The 27627-nt window shown below is 34.6% G+C and overlaps 2 protein-coding genes across 2 annotated transcripts; one reads left to right on the forward strand and one right to left on the reverse strand.

Annotated features, from left to right (window-relative positions):
• Positions 1-290: 290 nt before the first annotated feature.
• LOC111159332 (olfactory receptor 4K13-like) lies at positions 291-9821 on the reverse strand. Its single transcript, XM_022521734.1, is given in 2 exon segments — positions 291-974; positions 9753-9821. Coding segments are annotated over 2 exon segments (753 nt in total).
• A 9223-nt stretch (positions 9822-19044) lies between these two features.
• LOC111161787 (olfactory receptor 4K13-like) lies at positions 19045-19982 on the forward strand. Its single transcript, XM_022525748.1, is given in 2 exon segments — positions 19045-19081; positions 19084-19982. Coding segments are annotated over 2 exon segments (936 nt in total).
• The last annotated feature ends 7645 nt before the right edge of the window (positions 19983-27627 follow it).

Consider the following 27627-nt stretch of genomic DNA (forward strand, 5'->3'; position numbering starts at 1 on the left):
AATGATTATAAAGATTAAAAACATGCCAAAATAATAAAAGAAACATATAAAGTTTTGTAGATTAAGTAGAGTTTATTAATTTTTTTCAAATTTGCATGAGAAGAAGCAGTGACGAGAGGATTTAAATGCATGTCTTCCAGACTCTACATGTCATGTGTTTAATTACTGACAAGAAAAGGGGTTTGCTCTTTAGCAGTTACACCTACTGGTTCCTTTTACAGAACATGAAATAGCTTCAAAATTCATTCCTTAAAATGTCCACACAGAAATTATTTCTTCAGAAACATCATCTACAAAGTGTGTTTTGAATTTGTATGTCGAGTCCTTATCTTCTTCATGGCTGATTTTACTTCTTGATTCCTTAATGTATAAATAATATGATTTAAGAGAGGTGTGAAAATTGTATAAAACACACAGAGAAAGGGCCATACATACATAAAGACACAGGGGGCAAAGAAGAGAGTCACAACCATGATGTGTGCTGACAGAGTGGAGAAGGCCTTGGCCAAACCACCAGCAGCACGGTGCCTGACTGAGTACATGATGATCCCATAGGAGACAAGCAAGAGGAGAAAGCAGACCAGGGGCAGGAGGCCACAGTCAGCAACAACCAGCAGTTGTAGCAGGTAGGTTTCTTCGCAGGCAAGTTTGATCACAAGGGGGAGGTCACAGAAAAAGCTGTCCACCACATTGGGACTACAGAAGGGCAAATTCAACATGAAAGCCATCTGACTAGATGAATGCACAAATCTAACTGTATAGGAGGATAACAGCAGCTGAACGAGCATTCATGGGCTCATGATGGTCAGGTAATGGAAGGGTTTGCATATGGCAACGTACCTGTCTATTGCCATGGCTACAAGCAACATCATCTCACCGCCCCCCCCCCCAAGGAGGTACATGAAGAACATCTGAGAGTAACATCCCCACCAAGAGATGGTCTTTCGGTTAGGGGGTGATTTTTTTAATGATTTCTGAAATGGCCAAGAGAGTGTACCAAAAAGCAAGGGGAATTCAAAATATACATTTCTGAAAGACAAAAATAAAAACAGCACATGAAATCATCATCGTGTTGTGAACCTGGAATCCAAAGACCTCAATACAACACCTAGCTGAGCTACTCATTGAGGGCAACACAGGATAAGTATCTCCTTTCCAGGGTTAAGTTTCCCCTTCAGTAAAATAAAAACAATCAGACTGCATGATATTGAATGCATCTTTGTACTTTAAAGATGTTCATAAATGTGATTATGATGGTGGTGGGTTCTACATTCATAGAATAATATTGATTTTTTTTTTGTCCTGGAAATGATAAATGCAGAAAATACAGCAAGGTTTCTAAAGACCCATATTTTGAAAGAGATTCTGGTAAGGAACTATTAATTAAACCTTAAATTATGTCTTACTTGTAAGTTTTTGTGTCCTGAGAAATGTATCTCCTCTTTCCTTCTCCGTTCTTGCATGAAACCCTCAGAGCTCATGCTAGTAACAATGATGGTTATTGCCCACTTTGTAAGAATGTAACCGTGTAATTATATATATGACATATATTATTATATATATTAACCAGTAACCATAACAACCATATATAATAACCATTATATATATAACCATATATATATAACCATATATATATATAAACCACTAACCATATATTAACCATATTATATATTAACCATAGTTTATATATATATATATAAACCAATATTATATATATATTAACCACATATATTAACCATATATATAACCATTAACTACTTCTCTCTACTTCTATCATTTCTACTTCTATATATTAACCATATATATATATATATATATATATATATATATATATATATATATACCAAGTATATATGGTATATATATACCAAGGATGCCCAGGTCCACAGAGAAATGGAACTGAACTTACTTCATTTTCAATTTGTATTCACTCATTCACTTGTTGATGGTTATATAAAGGATTGCTGTTTGGACTGTGCATTTTATTCCTCACAAGCTTCAAAATGACAAAATGGGGTGGCTTGAGGTAACTGCTTCATGTGGATAAGAGAAATACAGTTCTTTCACTACAGTCATCTAAATTTATGCCATAACTTTCCCATCAGCCCATGCTTATAACACCACTGGTTTTACTGGTTTGTTCAAAAAGATTATTTTCATCATTAATGGTTTTTTGGTTATCTAGATTCTTATAAATCTTTTTCAGCAAACAAAATATAGTCTTCCTTTTGTGTCATTATTGCTTACCAGAGTGGAGAAAATACTTTTAGGGGAATGTGCCTCATGTGAATCTGGGGAATAGCCTTGCATCTCCTTATCCTGTACTCCCACCAATTCCCTGCAATTTATGTTCCCAATCATCAGAAATAGAAGGAAGAAGCATCATGATGCTCTGCACTCTGTTTCTCTGAGACACCCCATGGGTACATTCATCCAACAGAGGATGTATTTTTTTCCCCGTATACACATGTCCTCTAGCCAACTTCCTACTCTGAGAACCTTGGATTGATGCAAAGTGCTAAGTCTTATTTAATATACAAAGTTATTTCTTTCTGTGTCTAGGACAGTTATATCTCCTTTCAGTTTTATGCCTAACCCTTTAAGGATTCATACTAATGCTTTTGGAATTCTCATTTTCGAAACTGCATTCCAAGAGAAAAGGACAGACTTCAAATATACATGCAGTAGTTTATACACATTCTAGCATCTGGAATACTGCACAACTACTCAAACATCTATTGAAGGAGTGAATGAATGAATGAAATATATAATGAATATTCAGGATCTAGATTAAAAACAGTGTTAATGCAAAATCCATGTAAATTACGAATTTTAAGCCTATTTTTAATTATCAAATTGAATGTAAGCAATTTTAAATAGAAACAGAATAACTGTTCAAAAAAAATTGTTAGAAGAATTTTCCCTAATTTACTTTAGAAAAATATCAAAGTAGCTTATACTAATGGAAGAGAAAACATGCCACACATAGCAGAAGGATAACTCTTAGCATTTTATTTCCTGGATAGCCTTTGAGAAAAGTAATATACACATTAGCACAGTGTGTGTGTTCTGAGTGTGTGTGTGGGGGGGTATTAGTATATATTTACATTTATATGTTTTTTATTAAGACAATAGTGTTCGATAGAATTTATTGAGAGAATAGTATTCACATGCATAGTTATTTTCCTTGGGTTTGTCAATATGTTAAAATTCTATTCCTATGAGTAGATGAAAATCTACAGCATTTTACAACTATATAGAATTCAATTTTGTTGATGATGCACAATGTAAATGCCCATGAGTACAGTTTCCTTTAAGGAATTGAATATTACTCATAAAACTTTGTTTTCATCCTATTTCTGTCTTCTTTAAAAACCTGCAATTACATAACTCTATTATCAATCCCCAGTTCACCAAGGCCTTCAAAATCAGCCTCTCACCACTCTAGATATCCAGTACTGTTTTCTAATAGTGCAAAAGCACAATATCTGTTTTAGTAGAAACAAATTCATGGCTTTCTGCATTCCCCTTCCATTTTTTCCTATCTCTACATGTTTTCTTCTTTTTAGGTAGATGAACTTCTCCATCCATAAAACCATATTCTTAGGGACACCTTGAGACTTCTTTCCTATATAATAGAACTTTCCCTAGTACAAAACCCATAACAATTTCCACTGTACTTATGGTCCGTCTCATGTGCTCTACCATTTATGTATTCTCCAGGTATACCGTGTGCATTAGGTATTAATATTCTGAAATTGAAGTAACACTAGAACAAGAGCTAGGAAAATCTGTTCTTATGTGAGTTCATCATTTCTGCTTTTGTGATTTTTCTTTCCCCAGATCATTTTTAAGCTCCTTGAAAATAGACAAATTACTCATATTCTCCACAATACATGTTATAAAGGCCATCAATAGAAATGTTGAAGTGAGTAAAAACAGACAGATATTTAACAAGAAAAACTTAAAACTTATGTCTCATTAATCAGCCCATTTTGTTGAGATTCTCAACGAGTGACCCTTTGCTTATTTGGGTAGTCTGGACAATATTTTTCCCTTTCTTTCAATGCGTTAGCCTCACACAATTTGTCCAATTTCATATGATCTAATCATGAACTAAGAGCTTCAAAAATGTTGTTGCTATTATTGGATTCTGCTCAACTTCTAGAAATCTTAAATATCTAAAAGTACTTAACTTGTAGGCTCACACGCACTCTCCTTTCATCACTATTTATAATTTAAAAATACTGAAACTCTCTAAATAGCTAATTTATTCAGTCCCTATGTTAAAGACCTGCTATGCATCATTATGCAATACACTGAGGATATTTATGTGCTAATTTTAATTAATTAAAAGGAAAGGTTAACTGATCTATTTAGAACGTTTTAAGTGATATATACTAATGAGGCTGGAAAATGCTCAGAAGTATTATTAAATGGAAATAACCCAATTTTGAGATTATTTACAAAGACTGATTAGACCTTTAAAAAAAAAAGAAATGATGAAAGTATGCAAAGTAAGAAAAAAGAAAAAAGAAGGAACTTTGAAGAGGTGGGGGGGGTGGGAGATGGGGGAACCAGGTGGTGGGTATTAGAGAGGGCACGGATTGCATGGAGCACTGGGTGTGGTACAAAAACAATGAATACTGTTATGTTGAAAATAAATTAAAAAAATGATTTAAAAAATTTAAAAAAAAAGGAACTTTCAAGAGAACACACTGAAGTAATAAAGATTGAATTGCACTTTTTTTCTACTTCTATCATTCAATTTTAATTATTGTCTATTACTTTAATAATGAAAAGAGAAATGTTCACAGAATAATGGAGCTAAATACTAGTAGACCTAGTACAAGACTGAACAAAATTTATTAAAAAGCAAACAGGTTGCTTTAAAAAAAAACTGACAGTGATGGGAACATGTCAAAGGAGCCAACTGAAAGAGCTCCCAAGGACCAAAGCCGGAACAATTTGAGTGACCAAATTAATAAAGTATATTGGATTATAACTCAGAGTGTAAAATAAAAGTTCATGAATCTACACTGGTACAAATAAATAATTCAACAAATAAGTAAAGAAGATAAAATTTTCCCATGCATTAAAATTCCAAATAATTTATGTAAATATTTCATGTTCAAAGAGGTAAAGCATAGCACCCCACTCCTTAAGTGGTCAGTGTGCATAACAACTTCCTTCCAGGGAGGACAGGGTGAGAAGCAAGGGAAAAGGTAATTTGAGAGTAAAGAAACCTGACAAAGACCGCCTCACCCAGATAATAAAAGTCAACATAAGCAACAGTGATTAGTCTCACTGACATTATGTATCCATGATAGGATAAAATGGCACTTACCTCTGTGGACTTCCTCCCCCAAATCTATCACCCCAGTATAATCATTAGGAAACATAAGACACATTCCAATGCAGGAGCATCTTGTAAGATACCCAGCCAATAACAGTCAAAACCTTCATGGTCATCAAAAATAAAGACAGTCTGAGAAATTGTCACAGCCAAGAGGTGCCTAAGGAGACATGAAGACTAAATCCAATGTAGTATCCTGGATAGGATTCTGGAAGAGAAAATGGACATCAGGTAAAAACTAAGGAAATCTGAATAAAGTGTGGACTTTAGTTAATAATAATGTATAAATATCAATTCATTAGTTCTGACAAATATACTATAATAGAGGAAACTGGATGCAAGGTATATGGGAACTCAATGTAACTATCTATGAAATTTTCCTGTAAATCTAAAAATAAAGTTTGCTAACAACAACAGAAAAGTAAAAAAAAAAAAATCAAAACAAAAAAAAAACCACAAAAAAACCCCCACAACTTTTTGGAATAATGCATTAGTGATATTTAACTGTGGAATAGATAGTTTTATTGAAAGTCAAAGAATTTTTCTACTTTTTTGTTTTGTTTCTCTTTTGAGATTTTAACTTTCACTAATCTATAATTTTCTTTAAAACACTTTTTCTTTCTTTAAAAGATTTTATTTCTTTATTTGAGAGAGAGCGGAAGAGAGAGAGCATGAATGGGGGGAGGGCAAAGGGAGGGGAAGAATTAGTCTCCCTGATGAACAAGGAGCAAGAAAGAAAAGAGAAAAGAGAAAAAGTTTATGTTTTCAAAGCAAATATTTGGATTATCTGACCAGCATCATCTTTTCCCACAGAAACAAAGTTCCTTAGCTTTCTCCTTACTGTAAACAATTTTCTGGCTATTGTAAAATGGCTGAGGAGAAAGATATATAAACTTTGACATCAGCATTTTAATTCTAATGCATAGACTCACATGCAGTTAAACTGAGCATTAGAAGTAGAAATTTATTCATAGGTGACCATATGCAACAAATTATGAAGAGAAAAGACATACTGTGATTGATCTACTAGTTGCCTAACCTACAGAGAGCAGTCATCCAACTACTTGAGAATATAGGAGTGATTTATTCTATTAAAATGTACTTTTTAAAAAAAAGTACTTGTAACCTTAAAACAGAAGAACCTGAAATAAGAGCAATTATTTCTTAAGTCAGATTTGCCAAAAATAATGTTCTTGTCCACATGATACTAGTCAACTTAGCTGACTTTTATTTGTCTGCTTGTTGACCACAATGGGATAAACTGAAGTATTAGTCTGATAGGTTTATAAGCACAACACATTATAAGGAACAACACATTTCTTTGAAAACAAATGCAAAATTTCATTCAGCAACTTACTACCTGAGGAGGCACTGTTTGCCATGAATTGCAAATGCTCTTAAATGTTTATTGGTAATGATATTGACATCATGAAATGTGACATGGAAACTCTTTAGCAGATGGAAAATAAAATCACTTGAAGTATATCAAAGTATACTCAATTATTTAATTTGCCCTGCATTGTCACACTTACAATGAGAATTCTCTGTGTCTGTAGGATAACTAGAATGATAATGCCTTCTAGCACTCTCCAATGTCATCATAGTGTTCAGTTCCTAAAGGACTTTCAACATTTGATTCTACCTATGAACAAAGAAATTAAAAGCCTGTATCTAGATATGGCTCTATATTGTTTTGATGTATGTTAAATCTTCCCCTATGACTTACCGGTGTTACAGTGCTTCAGAACATTACTTGAGTCAGACACATTGAAACCTGGAGAGCAGCTCTTTCCAAAAATAATGGTATTTCCTTAAAATAATGACAGATATGAATATTTTACTTAAAAAAGAGTCATATAGGGTGCCTGGGTGGCTAAGTGGGTTAAGCCTCTGCCTTTGGCTCACGGTCCTGGGATCAAGCCCCACATCGGGCTCTCTGCTCAGCGGGGAGACTGCTTCCCCCTCTCTCTCTGCCTTCCTCTCTGCCTACTTGTGATCTGTCTGTCAAATAAATAAATAAAACTTTTAAAAAAGAGTCATATGTATTGAGAGAGTGGTGATAAAGAAATGTATTTTGAGACCTAACAAAACCCAAGTGATGATTAAATACCAATGGGAATTATTAAAGATGTCATATTGTTTTCTATGAGTTACAAGAGAGAAAACTTTTTCTGGCATTGTATATTTACCAAAATTTTTATGTTTTATTGAGGAAATATATCAGGAAATATATCAAGGAAATATATCCCGACTATCAGGTCGGGATATGAAAACTTACTTGAAGAATATTAAAAAGGATCAATCATAAACATATACCTACCATTTACTGTATACTAACTTTAGGCCTGGCACTATTGTAAACATAACTGGAGCTATCAAAATAGAAGACATAAAGATAGAAAGCTGGGGAATTGTAGTCCCACCATTTCCTTATTCCCATGTCCAGTTCCAGAAAATGTTTCCTGTAGAGTATCCCCTTTTCTCTCTTCCATATCCAATTAAAAAATACATTTACCCAATACAACCAGCTAGATCTTCATGCCTCTCCACTCCAGTTTGAAGTAACTTTGAACTGCCTGTTTCCATTTTCAGTGAAACCACTGCTCCAAGAGTGATAGGACAAGCGATATGGGGTGCCTGGGTGGCTCAGTCAGTTGAGGGCTGACTCTTGATTTTGCCGCTTGATTCTGGCTCTGGTCATGGTCTCAGGTAGTGGGATTGAGCTCTGCTGACCGGCTCCACACTCAGAGCAGATGTCGGCTTGAGATTCTCTCTCTCACTCTACCCCTCCCCTGACTTATCTCTCTCTCTCTCTCTCTAAATAGATAAATAAATCTTAAAAAATAAAAAATAAATGTGATACAGCCTTGTAATCCAATGTTTCTTCAATTCTTTTTGTAGATTAGTAATAGTCAAGTGCCTTTTTTTTTTTTTTTTAAGATTCTGTTCATTTATTTGACACAGAAAGAGATCACAAGTAGGCAGAGAGGCAGGCAGAGAGATAGGGGGAAGCAGGCTCCCTGCTGAGCAGAGAGCCTGATGCGGGGTCCCAGGGTCCTGGGATCATGACCAGATCCGAAGGCAGAGGCTTAACCCACTGAGCCACCCATGTGCCCCCAGTCAAGTGCCTTTCTTGATCAGAGGAATTTCTCCCCACGAAACACACTGATAGACTCTCCAATATTATAAAACTTTCATTGTGTTCTTGGTGGCTGCTTCTGTAAGGCTATTATGGAACCATGTATCACAGTCCTTAACTCAGGGAATGAGTGGGTGAGCACTGGCATGCTCTGCCCCAGGGAACCCCGAGGGAGCATCACAAATTGAGAGCATAGCTCCTGGCTGGGTTTGCCAAAACTTGCCAAAAAATCCAGATAAATTCATGGCAAAAGAAGCCAGTAACTGGAGACAAGGATTTGGAAAAGAGGGAAAAATTTAGTTCTGGTGCATGTAGCTGGCTGAGGTGGCTCAAGCCTTACAACAGACCTCTCTGCTGGCAAGATGGACACCTAGAGTTTTCTAGTAGAGGTTTAGGAAAGTACCTGCAAGACAGCAGGCAAGGAGTACGTGATCACAGGTGCGGGTTGGTATGTGTTTTTAGTCCCTGATCATGTCCAGGGAAGAGGACCTGTGGGTGGTGGTCTTCTAGGCATTCCATTGCTATGAGATAGGGCTTTTTTGATCTAGAGGTTGGGGTGTTTCAGTAATAAGAGGTAACTGCTGGGGTCTAGATTTGAGCAAGTAGGCTTGCTAACAAGAGGATTAGCAAATCCTAGAGCTGAATAGGTGTCAGTTCCATTGAATTCCCATTTTTAGACCACTGGGACTTCTGGAAGGAGTCCAGTATGATCCATTTGTTGTTTCTGTGCAGAGAAATCTGCCTTCAGATTTCCAGAGAAATCTTGTCTTCAGAGAAATCTGCCTAAAATTGTCAGATGACAGCCTTCCTATGAACACTGAGTTAAGTCCACAGTGTTCAGACTGATGGCTTTGGTGGGTAAGAGAGAAGTATGTCCACTTTTTCTCTGCTTGGATGTTTCCATATCATTTTATTTCATTATCTCCAATAGTTGGCTCAGGAATCCCTAAAGCATCTGACAAAAATCTTAACATTCCAATCTCTTGCCTCAGTACCATGTCTTTCTTGGGTGGTTTCTACATGACTTGTTTTAATCTTCCTCTAAGTTCCCATAAATGTGCTCATGACTGAATGCTTGAAATGAGAGTGGTTTTAGTTTCCAATTACCTATGGCCAATTTACTTACCCGTACAGCAAGATTCCCTGGCTTAAGTGACTATCAACAACTAAAGGTATCATTGAGCCATGAGCCTAATTACTTCTGCAATATGAAGTAAGGGGCACTTGACAGCATCCATCACGCAGATCTCCCCTTACCTTCTTCATCAGAGTTTGACTGTCTTCAGGATTTACTGTGGCTGATTTATGAAGAACAGCAGACTTCATTATGGAAACTACGTCGATAACCAAAGAGCATGTTTTGATTTGATCAGGAAAGGGCCAAATAGTTTAAACCTGAGATATGTCCAGATTAGTAGCCATTAGACATATATGGTTATTTTAGCAAACTACTTTTCCTTTCTTTTTTTCTCTTCTTTTGTTCTTTCCCTCCTCCTCTCCTCCCTTTCTTCCTTCTTCTCTTCCTTCCTTTCTCCTTTCATTCTGTTATTCTGTCATTCCAGTCCCACTTCTTTTTCTTGGTTCTTCTAGAATTTATATTATGCAATTTTAAATTCACATTCTAGTACCTTTAAATAATATTATACCATTTCACCTATACTGAACTTCTCTACCGTCTAACGTCCTTTGTACTATATTGCCATGTCATACTTCTATTTGCACATATTATAATTGTAGTAGTCATTAAGCTTCATTTAACATTTCTGATGGCCATGAAATATTTAATCTGTTATTTGCTCAAAAATGTCTTTTTTTTCACCTTTAAGTTTGAGAAGATAGTTTTGGTATAGAATTCTACTTTGAGGTTTTTTTTGTCTTTTCATATTTTAAAAATAGTGGGCATAGTTTCTGAAACTAGTCTAGAGTTGTCAATATCTTATTCTTCTCTATATATCTTTATCTCCTCTGACAGATATTAAGACTTTATAAATTGCTCAATTTATTGTACGTCTTAAAGTGATTATTTTGTATTTTATGTATGTATGTATGTATTTTATTTATGTCTCCTCTGACAGATATTAAGACTTTATAAATTGCTCAGCATTTATTGTATGTCTTAAAGTGATTTTTTTCATGAAGCATTCAAACCTAATTTCGTTCTGTGATTTTAAAACATTTTTCTTTTAAAACATTAAAAAACAAGTATATAATCTTGAACAGATAAATGGATACTCTGATGGTAATTACTATCACAAATTTGCACAAGCTCAAATGAGTTTTTATCTGAAGGCCTTGATATATCATTTATGATAAAAGTTTTATGGGGTTTATGACAAATATTTCCATTTGCACATTGTAATGAAGAAAGTGAAGCATAGAAAAGACTTAAAATTGCTAGCATGTCCTTTACCATGTCCTACAAACACATGGATTTATCAGTCTCTTGCTGGTAGAATTACAGTTAAATAAAAAGAAGAAAAAGATGTAGCACTTTCCTACTATTCTTTCTTGTAATTATTTTCTAACTTGTAAGGAGAAAAATAAAAATTTGATGAAATTATGAAAATAATAAAAAAAATAAAACATTGGAATGTTTCAGTCATTGTCAATGCCTCAATGTAGTGCAATGTGAGCAAGAAGGCTTGCTAATGAGAATTAGCAAATCCTAGTGCTGAATCGGTGTCAGTTCCATTGAATTCCCATTTTTAGACCAATGGGGCTTCTGGAAGGAGTCCAGTATAATCCATTTGCTGCTTCTGTGCAGGACCTTGTCTTCAGAGAAATCCACTTTATGTTATCGTCAGATGATTTCTCCTTGTGGACACTGAGTTAAGAACTCAGTGTTCAGACTAATGGCTTTGGAGGGTAAGAGAGAAGTATGTCCACTTTTTCTCTGCTTGGATGTTTCCATGTCATTTTATTTCATTACCCCCAATAGCTAGCTCAGGAATCCCTAAAGCATCTAACAAAAATCTTAGCATTCCAATCCCTTGCCTTAGTACCACATCTGTTTTGTGTGGTTTCTATATGATTTGTCTTAATCTTTCTCTAATTCCCATAAATGTGTACATGACTGAATGCTTGAAATGAGAGTGGTTTTAGTTTCCAATTACCTACACCCAATTTACTTGCCTGAAATTTACTCTATTTAAATTTACTTTACTTAAATGATCACATTCTAGTACCTTTAAATAATATTATACCATTTCACATATAACATACTGAACTTCTCTACCCTCTTATCTCTGTACTATATTGTCATGTCATACTTTTATTTGTACATAAAATAAATGTAGTAAATTGTCATTATAGCTTCATTGAACATTTCTGATGGCCATGAAATAATCTTTTATTTGTGCAAAATGTTTTTCTTTCACCTTTAAGTTCATGAAGATTATTTTGGTATAGATTTCTACTTTGAGAGGGTTTTTTCTTTTCATATTGTAAAGAGATTGTGCATAGTTTCTGGGAAAAAAGTCTAGAATTGTTAATTTCTTGTTCTTCTGTATATAATATATCTTTTTTCCTTTAACAAATTTTAAGATCTTATAAATTGCTCATTTTCAGCATTTATTGTGTGTCTTGATTTTCTTTCTTTTTTCCTGACACATCCAAACCTAATTTTGTTCTGTGAATTTGCACTTTCCATCAGAATTATTTTTAAACATTATTTTTCAAATTTTTTTTTCTGTCATCTTTGAATCTAGTACCACATGCATTGGATCATTTGATTCTTTTTTTAGATCATTTGATTTTTTTAAATTTATTAATTTTTTTTATTTTTTTATAAACATATAATGTATTTTTATCCCCAGGGGTACAAGTCTGTGAATCACCAGGTTTACATACTTCACAGCACTCACCATAGATCATTTGATATTTTTTATAGGTCACTGAAATTCTGTTCATTTTTTCCACAATTTTTTTGGCTTTTGCTTTAGCTTTAGCTTAAATGGTTTCTATTTTCTATCTAGGGATTTTTGTTGTTGATATTCTTTTGTCTTTGCAATGGAATTTCTCAATTTCTATATTTTAAAATTCCATTTGACTTTTTTTATGTCTTTTGTTTTTTCTGTCATGTTTATGTTTTCCTATAATTTCCTGATTATTTAATAGAACCTGTTTTTAGAATCTTTAAAATTCCATCATCTAAGTATTTTTGAATATGGTTTTCTTGGTTGTTTTTTTCTCTTGGTTATCTTAACTTTTCTTGCAATTTTTATTAAGTATTTTATATTTAAAATTTTATATTTAAATTTTATATTTAATATTTATATATTTATGTTTGTACTTATTATTACTCAATGGAATATATCAGTCAGTGCTTCTCAACTGAGGGGGATTTGGTAATATCTGGGGATATTTTGGGGTGTTCCATGTGGGGACAACTATTGGCATGTAATGGATAGAGGCCAGGAATGCACCTAAATATCATAGAGTGCTCAAGGCAGTCTCCCACAAAAGAGAATCACTGAGCCTAAAATGTCAATAATGACAAGACTGAGAAACCCTACCATACATTATGAATATTACATTATTGAATTTTTTGGTATATTTTCAAAATAAGAACATTGTTGGCAATACGTATTTGAAATGTCTTTTCTGGTATGTCAACTTTTCTTTTTTTAAAGTTTTTATTTAAATTCCAGTTAGTTGATATACAGTGTAATATTAGTTTCAGGCATACAATGTAGTGACTCAACACTTCCATACAGCACCTATTGCTCCTCACAGCAAGTGCACTCCTTCATCCCCACCATCTATTTCACCCATGCCCCCACGCACCTCTCCTCTGGTGACTATCAATTTGTTCTCTAGGGTTAAGAGTATTTCTCGGTTTGCCCCTCTCTCTTGGCAAGTACTCATATGCTTTGGACACAAAGAGGTAAGTAGATACTTCACAACTGGAAATATTCAAAAAGTAAATAACCATATGAAAAGCTATCTTACATCATGAAATATCAGGGAAATAATAATTAAACCACAATCAAGATTCCAATATATCTAAAAAAATTGCTAGGGGCACCTGGGTGGCTCAGTGGGTTAAGGCCTCTGCCTTCGGCTCCGGTCATGATCCCAGGGTCCTGGGATCGAGCCCCGCATCGAGCTCTCTGCTCGGCAGGGAGCCTGCTTCCTCCTCTCTCTCTGCCTGCCTCTCTGCCTACTTGTGATCTCTGTCTGTCAAGTGGATGAATAAGATCTTTAAAAAAAAATTGGTAAAATTAAAAAGGCTTCATAATACCAAAATCTTGTAAGACTATAGAACAACCTGAACTCTACACTGCAAGAGGGAGTGTAAAGAAGTACAACTACATTGCAACTCTCTGGCACTTTTTAAAAGACATGCCTACCCCCATGATCTAGTAATTCTACTCCACAGTATATCTAAGACAAATGTGTGATTATGCCCAGTTCTGGAAATAATACATAAACCCCATTAATAAATATGTTATTTTCTTTAGTGTCTGAGCTACAAATGTATGAAGTAATCAATGGTTGAATTAATCAATTCAGAGATGACAAAAAAAAAGTAGTTTTAGATATTGCTGACCAAGCTGTTCACTAAAATAATAGCATAATTAGATAAAGTAGTGGTTGTATAGGCCATAGTCCATTTGTTGACATCATAACCATAGGCAGTCCAATGTGAGAAAGAAGAAACTATTCAGCTATTGCTTAACAAGAAAGAGATCAAATAAAGAATGGCAAATTGCTTTCATTTTAACCATGAAGTGTTCTGGCACAATGCAGTATCAACAAAGCTTACAAACCCAAAAGGAATTAATTATAGAAGAAAATTAGAAAGGTATTAGAGAGATGTGACCCTTAGGAACCAGTTATTTCCATTAAATGGTACTCTTCTCTTCACCTTTATTCAGATAAGATTAATGAAAGAGATTTTTGTGACCATCAAAGTTTTATAAGAAGTTTTCTATTTATCTCATGTTTCTAAATTCTTCTTACTCTGGACTTCGGAAAATTCAAAGTTATCCACATTTTAAAGAGACAGTTTATATGTCTGCGTCTGCTCACAGAAACACAATTACATTGTTTGGTTGATAATGCATTCTTTCTGTCTCTCTCTCTCTTTTTTATTGTTCAATTAGCCAATGTGTAGTACAGCATTAGTTTTTAATGTAGTGTTCAACAATTCATTAGTTGCACATAACACCCAGGACTTATCACCGCATGTGCCCTCCTTGGTACCCATCACCCAGTTACCCCATCCTTCCTACCCCCCTTCCTTCTGTAATCCTCAGTTTGTTTCCAGGAATCCAGAGTCTCTCACGGTTTATCTCCCTCTCTGATTTCTTCCCATTCAGTTTTCTGTCCCTTCTTTATGGGGAAAATCTACACACTAATGAGAGATTCTGAATAATCTAGCTTGTCAAATGTATGGCTTTTAATTGCTGAGGGAATTCATTTATAAGATGCAAGGTTTTCCCAGGGTCATTAATTGACAAATTCCTCATGTTGTTGCTGTGGTTTCAAAATAAAAGGGAGTTCTCCTTCATTAGAATGGGGACACACAAAAGGAACATGGAAGAAGTGGGGACATGTGAAAAACTCCTGAGTCTCAATGACTTTCAGTTACAACTCCTAAAGCAAGAATAAGGTATGGAGAAGAAAAGTTAAAGATTTTTCTATGTTTCCATTTCATTAAATAAATTATTTACTTTAAAAATTTCCAATTTCAAATGTAGAACATGTTTAATACATAGTATTTGTGATAAATCAAGAAATATAGAAAAATACATACCAGATATATAATTATACATCCAAAATAAAACACTAAAACACTTTGATGTATGTGACCTCAACGTATATTTTACTGAAATTAAACTCTCTTTTTCATATATTCAACCATTGTTTATATATTTTCTTAAACATTTTTATTTTAGCTTGGCTTTTTATATAGGTCTCTTGAAATTTTCTGTATCAATGTATAAGACTTTGATATTAAGGACATATATATTTGGCTACTTTTCTCCAGTTCAGCTTTTGCCTCTTAGAATTTTGGGTATGTTTTTGAGATAATAGAGAGCTTGCTCATCTTCACTGAATAAATCTATTAAAACCTTAACTTCTGTGGTTTCTGCCTTTGTCATGATCCTAAGCCAATATTATAAAATATAACAAAGCATGATATTCACTTATTTATTTCTATTATTTATTATTTGAACTATTATTTATATACTTAAGTATTTAAATTCATTTTTATTAACGACTGTGTAGCTCACCAGCTTATTTATTCTCAAGTAACTGCAACTTTATCCTAAACAGTATTTTTAATATAGGACTCTTTTACTAAAAAGTCTCGGGTGTTTTACATCTGTTTATTATTCTATCTATTCTTAGTAAGGTAAAGTATCATTTCATTACTCTAGCTTTGTAACACATTTTAAAATCAGATTTGTCTCTCTCGTTGTTTTCAAGAATTGTCCTGGAATTCTCAGAGGACACTTTTGGAAGGGCTGGTGGGAAAAGGGGACAGAAGACATCTTGCCTTTTTTGGTGAGTTGCTTTGTCACAAGTGGATATATGACACAGAATGTATTTCCAACCCTGGCTGTCTGTAATAGATTGCCAAATCCATACTATCATCTTTAGTGCTGCTGCAACTCTAAATGTTTTAGGGAATAGATGATAAACCAGCATAGCCTGTTACTATCCCAAGCTGCAAGTTATTTACAGATTATTTTGCAAGTTCTTTACAGCTATATGTAACATAAATGACTTTCTGATTTGAAGTCCCTAGCTAAATATCAACTACATTTTGGGGAGCATTGATTATTTATCTAAGATCTAATTCAACTTCATTAAATTTTACAGAACCTGACTAATAAAAATTAGAATCTGCACTAACTCTAGAAGCTAAATAGACCAGAGTTAAGCACTCTTGATACTTCAATAAATCTATGTTTCTCTGAGATTTCTCTGGAATTTGTACATGGGTGCATAATTTTTCATAAAATGTGATAATAATCTATTTAAAATATTTAATATAATGACATTTTAAAATTTAATAACATATCTTACACATTTTCCATATAAGCACATATAGATCTCCATTTTAAATCATTCTATTAATGACAGGATTTGGAGGAGATTTCCAAATATTACTTATTAAAGCTAATAGTACAATAAGTATTTGACCATTTCCCTGTGAAAACTTATACTATAAATCACAGAATTGAGGGTTCTTTTTAAAAATGTTGCAAAGTGAAATCAAAATATAATGCCATGCCACAATTTTTTGTTTCTCATATTGTTAATTTTAGCCATTCTGACAGGTGTAAGGAGATATCTCATTGTAGTTTTGATATGTATTTCCCTAAAGATGAGTGATGTGGAGAAAAGGGAACCCTCCTACACTGTTGGTAAGAATGCAAGCTGGTGCAGCCACTGTGGAAAACGGTATGGAAGATCCTCAAAAGGTTAAAAATAGACCTACGATAGGATCCAGTGATTGTACTACAAGGTATTTACCCAAAGGATACAAAAATTTGAATTCAAGGGCGTACATGCACCCCAATGTTTATACCAGCATTATCAACATAAACCAATTATGGAGAGCCCAAATGTGCACTGACTGATGAAGAGATAAAGAGGAAATGGTGTATGTATGCAATGAAATATTACTCAGCCCTCAAAAAGAATGAAATATTGCCATTTGCAATGACATTGAGGGAGCTAGAGAGTATTATGCAAAGTAAAAAAAAAAGTGAACTTTCTTTTTTTAATTGGAGTATCCTTGAAACACAACAGTATATTAGTTTCAGGTATTCAACACAGTGATTCCACAAATCTATATGTCATACTCTGCTCAGCTCAAGTATAGCTACCATCTTTCACCATTCAACCCTATTACAATACCATTGACTATAGGCCCTGAATTTTACTTTTTGTTCTCCCATGACTTATTCATTCCAAAACTGGAATCCTGTGTATCTCACTCACTTTCATCCATTTTGCTCATCCTCCCACCCCTATCCCTTCTGGCAACCATTAGTGTGTTCGTTTATATGTGGAATCTAAAAAAAAAAAAAAAAAAAAAATCAAATGAATAAAGAAACAAAAAGCAGAATCCAACCTACAAATACAGAAAACAAACTGATGGTTGCACCATTTTTATAATAGCAATACTTCAGTAAAAATAATTTTTTTCTCAGAATTTTGTTATGATAGGATATCATCTATTCATTTTTAAAAGCCACACCCAAAATAGTAAGATGTTAAGTGAAATACACTTATTCTAGTAGTTTTTTATTTAAATCTGTGAAGCAAAATGATGAAAATATAAATATTTATTTACTCTAAATAATGGTATGAATATCTCAGTTATTTTATTCTTATACTTTTCCAAATTCTTACATTTCAAAATATTTTAAAACTATATTGTATCTATTTATATGAATTAAGTCTTCAGATATAAACTCTTTTGTGTTTTTTTCCATTTCTTCATTTTTTTTCAGATGTCACTTTTTTTTAAGTCTCAAAAAATTTGTTCTGTTACTACTATCTCTTCGTGGATATCTGCTTATCTTCCTTGATACTTTACTTCAAAATTTCTGGCTGGCATCATTCATGCTTAAATGGATGTCATTCCACATGGGTCTGCCTTAGTCATCTAGAAGCACATGGATCTGTTCCCTACAGATCCTCTTTTGTTTATCAGAACTCTACAATCATACTCTCTTACAAATAATATGGATGTTATACCAAATCCATTAGGATGTTTAGCCACTTGACAAAGAATGTAACTTAAGCGAGGCAGTAGGAAGCTAGCAGCAAGCATCCATTTATGTCATATCTGAGCACTGTACCTTCCTATCTACTAACTTCATATAGGCTTGGAGGTAAAGTCAGAGCCCATGGGATAAGACCCAAACATCTGAGTCTTTTCTCCACCTTATGGAAAAAGAAAATGAGAAGCCACCTCAATTTGGCCAACCCTAGATTCAACTGTCCAAAACTCAGTGTTTATTATGACTGCTCATCTGATTTTCAGCAGCCACTACAGAACTGACTCTGAGACTTGCCATGTTTTATATTCCATCTACTTTAATTTTTCTTGGTCCTGTTTTTCAGTTAGAAAATCACTTTGGCATCATCTTCACTGATAGGCAGTGCAGAAATAGATTTCAAAATGGAAGATTTCCTTTTCTTTGCCCATGGATGACCAATAAATCTAAACCTTATCCTTGAAAAAGGTGGAGAAGAACTTCTAAATTCTTTCACCAACTCAGATACTCACTTTTCTCAAGATTAGTGCAAATATGAGCTAAGTAGTGCCGACTATAATTTTCTTCAAATGTCTGAGTTTATGGCAGAAATTCCTCATAAGCTTTGTTAAGACATTCTGTCTATTCTTTTTTTCTTAAACTTTGGATTCAATGTTGTTCAAAACTTTTGATTCTTTTTGCACATTTCAGTGGATTTTAGGGAGCAAAGTTAAGTGTATATATATTTCATCTCTCAACTTTAATTCACTGATTTTAATCTATTTTGATCTTGTTTTAGGTAACATATGCCAATAACCAAACAAATGGAGAAACAAAATCACTCCATGGCGTCTGAGTTTATTTTTTGGGCTTGGTAGAGTTTCCTGAGTTACAGATTTGCTTTTTCTTGTTTTTTTCCATTATCTACATAGCCATTGTATTAGGCAACCTCATCATTATCTTTGTGGTAAAACTAGATCCTCACTTACACTCTCCCATGTACTTCTTACTGGCCAACCTCTCCTTTATTGATATGTCCCTGGCCTCCTTTGCTACTCCTAAAATGATCTGTGACCTAATTAGTGAATATAAGGCTATCTCCTATGAAGGCTGCATGGCCCAGATGTTCTTCCTTCACCTTTTAGGTGGAAGTGAGATGATGTTGCTTGTAGCCATGGCAATTGATAGATTCATTGCCATTTGCAAACCCCTCCATTGCAAAACTATCATGAGCAACCGTGTTTGCATAGGACTTGCACTTCTGTCCTGGACCACTGGTTTTGTGCACACTATGAGCCAAATGGTGTTCACAGTGACTTTACCATTCTGTGGCCTCAATGTTGTGGATAGCTTTTTTTGTGATCTGCCTCAGGTCATCAGACTTGCTTGTACTGACACTTATATCTTGGAATTATTAGTCATTGCATTTAGTGGACTACTTTCTTTGTTCTGTTTCATCTTTCTGTTCATCTCCTATAGTATCATTCTGATTACTGTCCGGCATCGCTCCTCCAATGGGTCTTCCAAGGCTTTATCCACTCTTTCAGCCCACATTACAGTGGTGGTACTGTTCTTTGGACCTTGCATCTTTATCTATATATGGCCTTTCAACAGGGTGTCCATAGATAAGATCCTTTCTGTGTTTTACACAATTTTCACTCCCCTTTTAAATCCAATCATCTACACATTCAGGAATAAAGACATGAGGAAAGCAATAAGAAAAATAAAGACCAAACAAGTGAGTTCCAGATCAACCTTTTAACTGAAACATTACAATCATCAAAGTCATCATCATCATTGTTGTCATTACCATCATCATCCAAAGATACTGAGGTATTTAATTTTGTATCAACCATAAGTCACATTTTTGGGAAATGGTAATCCTTCCCTACACAAGTATATATATGCAATAAAATATCCTGAATCATGCAACCAAATACAAACTATTCAATATAATCATTCTTATATGTTGTAATTTTCAGTTTTTTATGAAATAAAGGAGATTCTAAATAAGTATTTAGTGAGTTCTAATCATGGGTTAGGCACTTTGCATGTGTTTTCTCTTAACTTTACAGCAATGAAAATAGAGCACATTATTAACATATTCTCAGTAGAAAACTGAGAATTCTTTCATTTAATGAACTTGCCACTGTAAGTACTAGACTGAGAATCAGATCCTCCCTCTAACTTCAAAATCTATACTTTTATAATAGATTGACTTTATAGTAAAATTTTAATAACATTCATAACTTTGTCTCCCATACCCTCTTTTACATGTTTTCAATAAATAACTCTTTCCAACAAGAAGATAAATTGATCTGAAGGTCAAAGTCACCAGCCATTTCAGTCTCTTTATATCTCTGATTTCATAGAACTTATTAAGCCAACTCAAAAGACTGATTCCAATTATCAAGGTATACTAGGATTAGTGTTACTCAGTAGGGTAGAAAAATCATATATGAAATTCAAGTGATTATCTGTGGGGCCTCATAATATTTGCATATCAAGTAATAAAAGCAAATGAAAATGTTTTCCACAGTGGCTCCATCAATTTACATTCCCAATAACAGTGCACAGGGATAACATTAATGGTGACTAGGGGTGACTACATATATTATGTGAGCACTAAGTAATGTATAGAACTGCTGAATCAATATATTGTACATATGAAACTAATATAATATGTTTATTGTATTTCAATAAAAAAGTAAATGAGAAAGGCATGAGCAAATAAAATTTTAAATTTAATTCACTCCACCAAGTAAAGAATCCTCATTATTGGAGATATTAGATGAAGACAAAAGAAGAAAGCAATTGGAAGTAAAAGAAAACAATGAAGGACAATTGAGTCTCATGACCCATTAGTAGGAAAACGATGATTATAATAACTAAAATATTTTCCTCCTGAGTTGTGGCAACTCAGTTCCTCCTATATTATGGCAATTGTGTATTTATTGTATTTATTAAATTCCTTTTTTTTAATTTTTCCTCACCAAGATGTTGGTGATTAATTTTACCATTTAGTCTCTAGGTTACAGAATATTCCTGTGAGATTATGACTAAACTAGAGGAGATCCCAACACTCCATTGACAAGGATATAGTAATTTATGAGAATATTTAGCTTATGATTGGAGAAAAAGGGGAGAATGTCTTAATTTGTATGTAGGATAAGTGAATCTTTAGGTTGAAGTAACTGTCATTGATTGGAAGTTTAAATAAAGATGGAATGATGTGCATGGATGCTGAGCAACCAAATGGAAAGATGATTCTGGATGTTTCTCTTTTGACTATCAGCCCCTTATTAGCTCTTCTGTAGTCCTCTCTCTATAGGAGATAGCTACAAGCCTAAAAATTATACTTCCTGAACTCCCTTGCAAACTTATTCCTATCAGGTTCTATCAGTGGGAGACATTAATATGATATTGGACGGCAAGAAAAAGGGAGAAGCTTTACATTCCTCTGCTTTGGGATCAGGTAGCAGCAGTATTGGGCAGCTGTGGACTTCAGAATTATTTTGGGGGGCTCAGCAGCATCAGCAAGTGAAGGATCCAAATTTCAACAAGTGCATGAGCTCTTATCTTCTTACTCAGTAATAGGATAGAGGTTTCAGCATCACTAATGATGACACTGATCTGGCAACATTTATGGGTTCTGGGTAATGTCTTTTGCTCACCCAGCCTTCAAGGTGGAATTTTTTATACTTACCCTCAGTAATATCATTTTCTCCTTTCTGTTCCTCATCTCTGAGCTGTAAATTTTTATTTTCAACTTTTTACTGAGCCATTCCCCGGGTATCTCGAAGACATTTCAAGCCCAAAATATAAAAACTAAGTAAGTTACCTAACTTCCTAAACCTGTTATTTTTCCTGCACTCCCTATTTGAATTAATAAGATCTTGATCAGATTAATGGTCCAATCTAGAAGCCAAAATTTACTATTACATATATACTATCCTATTACATATATACTGGCACAGTTAATGGTGCTGTCATTCTTCTGAGGTTCTATTCACTTTTCCTCATTTTCTGTTTTACAACTGTTCTTAAGATTGCATAATTGCTACAGATGTATCTTCAAGTTCCCTGGTTCGTCCTTCTGACTGCTCACATCAAACGGTGAGCTCCTCTAGTGACTTCTACCTTTGAGTGAATTATTATACTTTTCAACTTCAGAATCTCCACTTTAAAAAAAATAATAATTTCTATCTGTTTTGATACCCTCTATTTGATGAGATATTGTCATCCTTCCTCTACTTCTCTGGGCATGCTTTCCTTTAGTTCTCAGGATATATTTATAATAGTTACTTTGAAGTTTGTTTTTCTACTAAGTGCACATTGGAGTCCCCACAAAAGCAGTTTCTGTTAATCTTTTATGTCATGTAGTGGACATAGTTGTGTGCTTCTTTATATGTCTCATCAGTTTTGTTTAAAACTGGACATTCTGGGGGGCGCCTGGGTGGCTCAGTGGGTTAAAGCCTCTGCCTTCAGCTCGGGTCATGGTCTCAGGGTCCTGAGATCTGGCCCCACATCAGGCTCTCTGCTCAGTGGGGAGCCTGCTTCCCCTTCTCTCTCTGCCTGCCTCTCTGCCTACTTGTGATCTTTCTCTGTAAAAATAAATAAATAAAATTTAAAAAAAAACATGGACATTATTTATTTTTTTATTTTTAAAGTATTTTATTTTTTTTTTAATTTTATTTTTTATAAACATATAATATATTTTTATCCCCAGGGGTATTTATTTATTTTTGAGAGAGAGATAGAAAGAGAGAGAGAAAACGCATGAGCCAGGGGAGCAGCAGAGGGAAAGAGAAAAGCAAACTCCCCACTGAGCAGGATGCTCAATCCCAGGACTCTGGAATCATGACCTCAGCTGAAAACAGATGCTTAACTGACTGAGCCACCCAGGCACCCCAAAACTACACATTTTTAATAATGTATTTTAGCAACTCTGGTTACTGATCCCTCTCCTCTCCAATATTGATGTTAGTGAAATTGTTTGATTGGTCGGTTGTTTAGTTCCTTGGCTGAATCAACTCTGAAGTGTATTGTCCCTGCAGTGTGTACCCTATGATGTCCCTGCTCAGATTTTTTCCTTGTGTTTAAGTTTTTTTTTAATTTAATTTAATTTAATTTAATTTAATTTTTTTTCAGTGTTCCAAAATTCATTGTTTATGCATCACATCCAGCTCCATGTTTTTAATTACCAGCTTGGTTACCTTTGGGACATCATAAAACACTTACTGTTTGGTGGTTTTGCTTAAGTCTCCTAGGCCAGGTAGAATTTTACACTTAACTAGTAGACATGTTGTGTGGCTTAGAGGCAACTATCACAGTTTAGAGTTTACATTTTTGCCCATTTATTGAGGGACTAATAGCTGGATGCTCTAAATCTAGTGTTTCCTGAGAGGTGCACAGACTTCAGCACTCACACTGTCTTCCTGACTAACAGGAATTTGTGTGACTTTTTTTTTTAAAGGTTGGCTTCCTAGAAATTGCTCTTGGTTTAGTGTTGCTCATTTTTCAGAGATAGAGCTGAGATAGAGCTATGGAGTTTTTCATCCTTATGGTATGCCTGTCCTTCTGTGCAGAGCCTGAGTACCATTGCACAGGAGTTGAGGGCAGGGATACAGCCCATTTCTCCCTAAGTGACATCCTCCTGTGTGAGTGGGCACTACAGAAGCAAAAGTCTTGGTCATCTGAACTTTCCCCTTCTGACATGAACTTCAATTCTAACTAAGCTGGAGGAAAGGGATGCTAAGGGGGGGTCTTGGTGTCCTCAGCCTGCCATGTCTACAATACAGTTGTTATTTATTGCTGTGTTAAAAAACATTTTTAAGTGATTGCTATTTTTATATTTCACTTGTTTTTTAATGATTTTATTTATTTATTTATTTGAGAGAGAGAGAGAGAGAGAGAGAGAGAGAGAGACCGCACATGAGAAGTGGGGAGGGACAGAGGGAGAGGGAGAAGCAGACTCCCGGCTAAACAGGGAGCCTAATGTGGGAATGGATCCCAGGACCTTTGGATCATGACTTGAGCCAAAGGCAGACGCTTAACCAACTGAGCCCCCAGGTCCCCTGTGCTAGATTATTTAGTATGGGAACCACCCTCTTACAAATTTTGAAGCACACAATGTAGTATTGTTACCTTTAGGGGCACTGTTTTACAGCAGAAATTCCAGAATTTGATCTTGCATAGCTGAAACTATATACCCATTGAACAGCAACTGCCCATTTACCCTCCTCTGTCCAGGCTTTGGTCACTACCCTATTACTTTCTGTTTCCATGAGTTTGACTGCTTTAAATACCTTTAAATTCCATAGGTGGAATGTCTGTTACATAAGTAGATGTGGAATGGAGAAAGATAACCTCACCGTTTCCTTGGTACTCACCTAGAGTATAACCTCTTCAAGACTTAAGTCCTTACCATTCCAGGGTAAAACCTAAGAACAAAATGCTAGCCTGATTTGTGCAGAGAGGGAATCCCTATTTTCTTCACCATACCTGCACAGCAGAGTAACCAGAGTGCAGCAGAAAAGAGCTTCTACAATATGGAGCTCTGAAAGGAGACATGGGGTCGGGGGAGGCTTAAATGCTAGACTACTATTCTTAAGATTTAGTAGATTTTCTTAAAGGACCACTTCTCTATTTTCTATATGATTTGGCCAATTTCTGAAGACTGTACATTTTTGTTCTCTGAAAGATTCACGAATGAAGTGTTTGTTTTTTTGGGAGAGAAAGTACACTAGGCTCATCACTCTGTCAGTCCAAAAGTTCCTACCTTATCTGATTCTGATATAGAACATCTGCAAACAGTATTATGGAACTCACCACTTACTCTGTTCAATGTGTGATCATTTCTGTACAATCCGTTAACAAATTTTCATGATTCTACCAGATTATTTATTTAGTTTTTTTTTATTTTTTAAAAGATTTTATTTATTTATTTGACAGACAGAGATCACAAGCAGGGAGCCTGCTTCCCCCCCTCTCTCTCTCTGCCTGCAGAAAGAGAGAGGGGGAAGCAGGCTCGCCACTGAGCAGAGAGCCCGATGCAGGGCTTGATCCGAGAACCCTGGGATCATGACCTAAGCCAAAGGCAGAGGTTTTAACCCACTGAGCCACCCAGGCACCCCTCTACCAGGTAATATAATCAGAACCTCTTCTCCATTACCCTCTAAGGCCTTAGGTCACACTTTCATCATTTTTTTATGTAGATTATTAAAATAACACAGTAATTACTTCACAGCACTACTACCATCATCCTGTGAAAACTCAATTCTTTCAGTCTCTATTTTACCATTTCAAGCACTCCCCACTAGTTATAGAATATATTCTAAACTACTTAGGTATTTAAGACCCTTCAAAGTTCTTATTCTAACCTAACTTTCTGTCCCCATCGAAAACTCTCCCTTCTTTGGGGACTCTAAGAAACAAACTGAGGGTTTTAGAGGGAAGGGGGGTGGGGGGACGGGTGAGCCTGGTGGTGGGTATTATGGAGGACACCTATTGCTTGGAGCACTGGGTGCTGTACGTAAACAATGAATCTTGGAACACTGAAAAAATTAAATTAAATTAAAAAAAAAAATCTCCCTTCTTTACCACCCAAGTTACCACGTACTTCAAACATACTAGCTATTTTCTCTTCATTCAATAAATCAGAATATTCTATGCTTCCATACCTCCCTACATATAATTATTTCTGCCTAGAATTTTCTTCTTCCTTCTCTGTGCAGCCAATCAATGCCTACCATTAAAGACAAAGTTGCCTTTTTGAGGAAAGATAGCCTCTTTTAGGAGAAATTTGCAATTTAGGGTCACTATTGAATAATAAGATTCTGAGATCCTTTAGGACAGGTTCCTGACATACATTATGGGCCCAAGAAAGTTTGAGACTTGCTGAGTTCAGTACCTATTGCAAAGCCTCACTCTAGCCACTTGAGAACTAGTTGTAAAGCGTTTCCTTATATCTTAGAGCAATATCTGCACTATAAGAACTTACACAACTAGAAAACAATTTTAAAGTTAAAAAATCAAAATTTTGTTTCCAGAATTTTCTTTAGAGGAAATCAAAGGACAGTATATTTAACACTAGAGAGTGAAAGGATATTAGAGAACAGAAAGCAAATTCACTCAATAAATTGGCCAAAAGTAAGAAATTAAATGAAGAATGAATGCTAAATACAATCCTTATCACCAGAGAATATGCAGTGATGCATTTGGGAATATTGAACATTTGAGGACAGGAAAGGAATACTTGACGAATTACAGAATTTTACCCTCACCAGTAATAGAGGGTGAATATTCATTCAAGAAGTAAAGAACTGTAATTGTGGGAAGTACAGACCAGGAGGAGTATTAATTGGGTCAATATCCATTGTTGAACCAAAAGAGAAGATTTAATTAAACAGTCATTACAATTTATTTAAACCCACTGTCCCAAAGGAGGGTGAATACATTTTAAGCTCTTTCTAGCCAATTCATCAAATATACAGAAAAAATGTGAACATCTATTTACGTGTCTCAACTTGAAAAGATAAGTAAGCTTCATTCATATTTAATATTCAGATTATTTTTGGTACTCAAAATTAATCTGTATAATACCTGGTCACATTACTTATGGTATTTAAGTTGGTCTGTCTGAAAAAGTATGAGTGAACCAAAAGACAGAGAGATTTAGAGCGGTTCATTTTGCAGCTATTTGCTTTGAACACATTGCTATGTATTACAGCTTAGGTGTGCCAAAATTGGGAGAAGGGAAAACTGAAGGATTATGTTATTTCATTTTAATTTGATTTGTTCTCCAAAACTTTATAAGAAGCTTAAATAGATTTGTGTTAATAAGCCTTGCATTGAAGATAATTTTAGTTATAAAAATTCACATAAATGATTATAAAATGATGGGGTTGACAATTTTACACATAATATGAACCTTTGTCAGCTTAATCACAAAGTAAAAGAACAAAAAGTTGTGAAAACTGACAATAAGCTGGCTAAAAACATTCCAAATTATTGACAAACATTATATTACAATATGAATTTACTTCCATTATTTTTAACAATGAACCTGATAATCTATACTGTACCTTGATATATTAACTAGTGATCATAAGCAAAACATTTAAAAAGTAAATATAAAATTCATAAAGCTCTATAAATTTTTGCAGTATTAATATTCACCAGCTAATAAACGAAGGGTTTCAATTTTTTACTGAACATATTCTTGAATGTTTCTTACTAATAGCAAAAGGATAAAAGCCACATTCTACTGAGAAAATAATTCTGTTTTCAGCCACTGTAAAAATGACTTACACAAGCAGTAAGACAATAAATAAAATGCATTTCTTATCAGCAAACAATATCAAGAAGTACACAGAAAACATTCTAATGATTTCAAATTAAATGAT

Source organism: Enhydra lutris, unplaced genomic scaffold (genome assembly GCF_002288905.1).
Source record: "Enhydra lutris kenyoni isolate GAN:26980312 unplaced genomic scaffold, ASM228890v2 scaffoldscaffold4, whole genome shotgun sequence".
Lineage (NCBI taxonomy): Eukaryota > Metazoa > Chordata > Mammalia > Carnivora > Mustelidae > Enhydra > Enhydra lutris.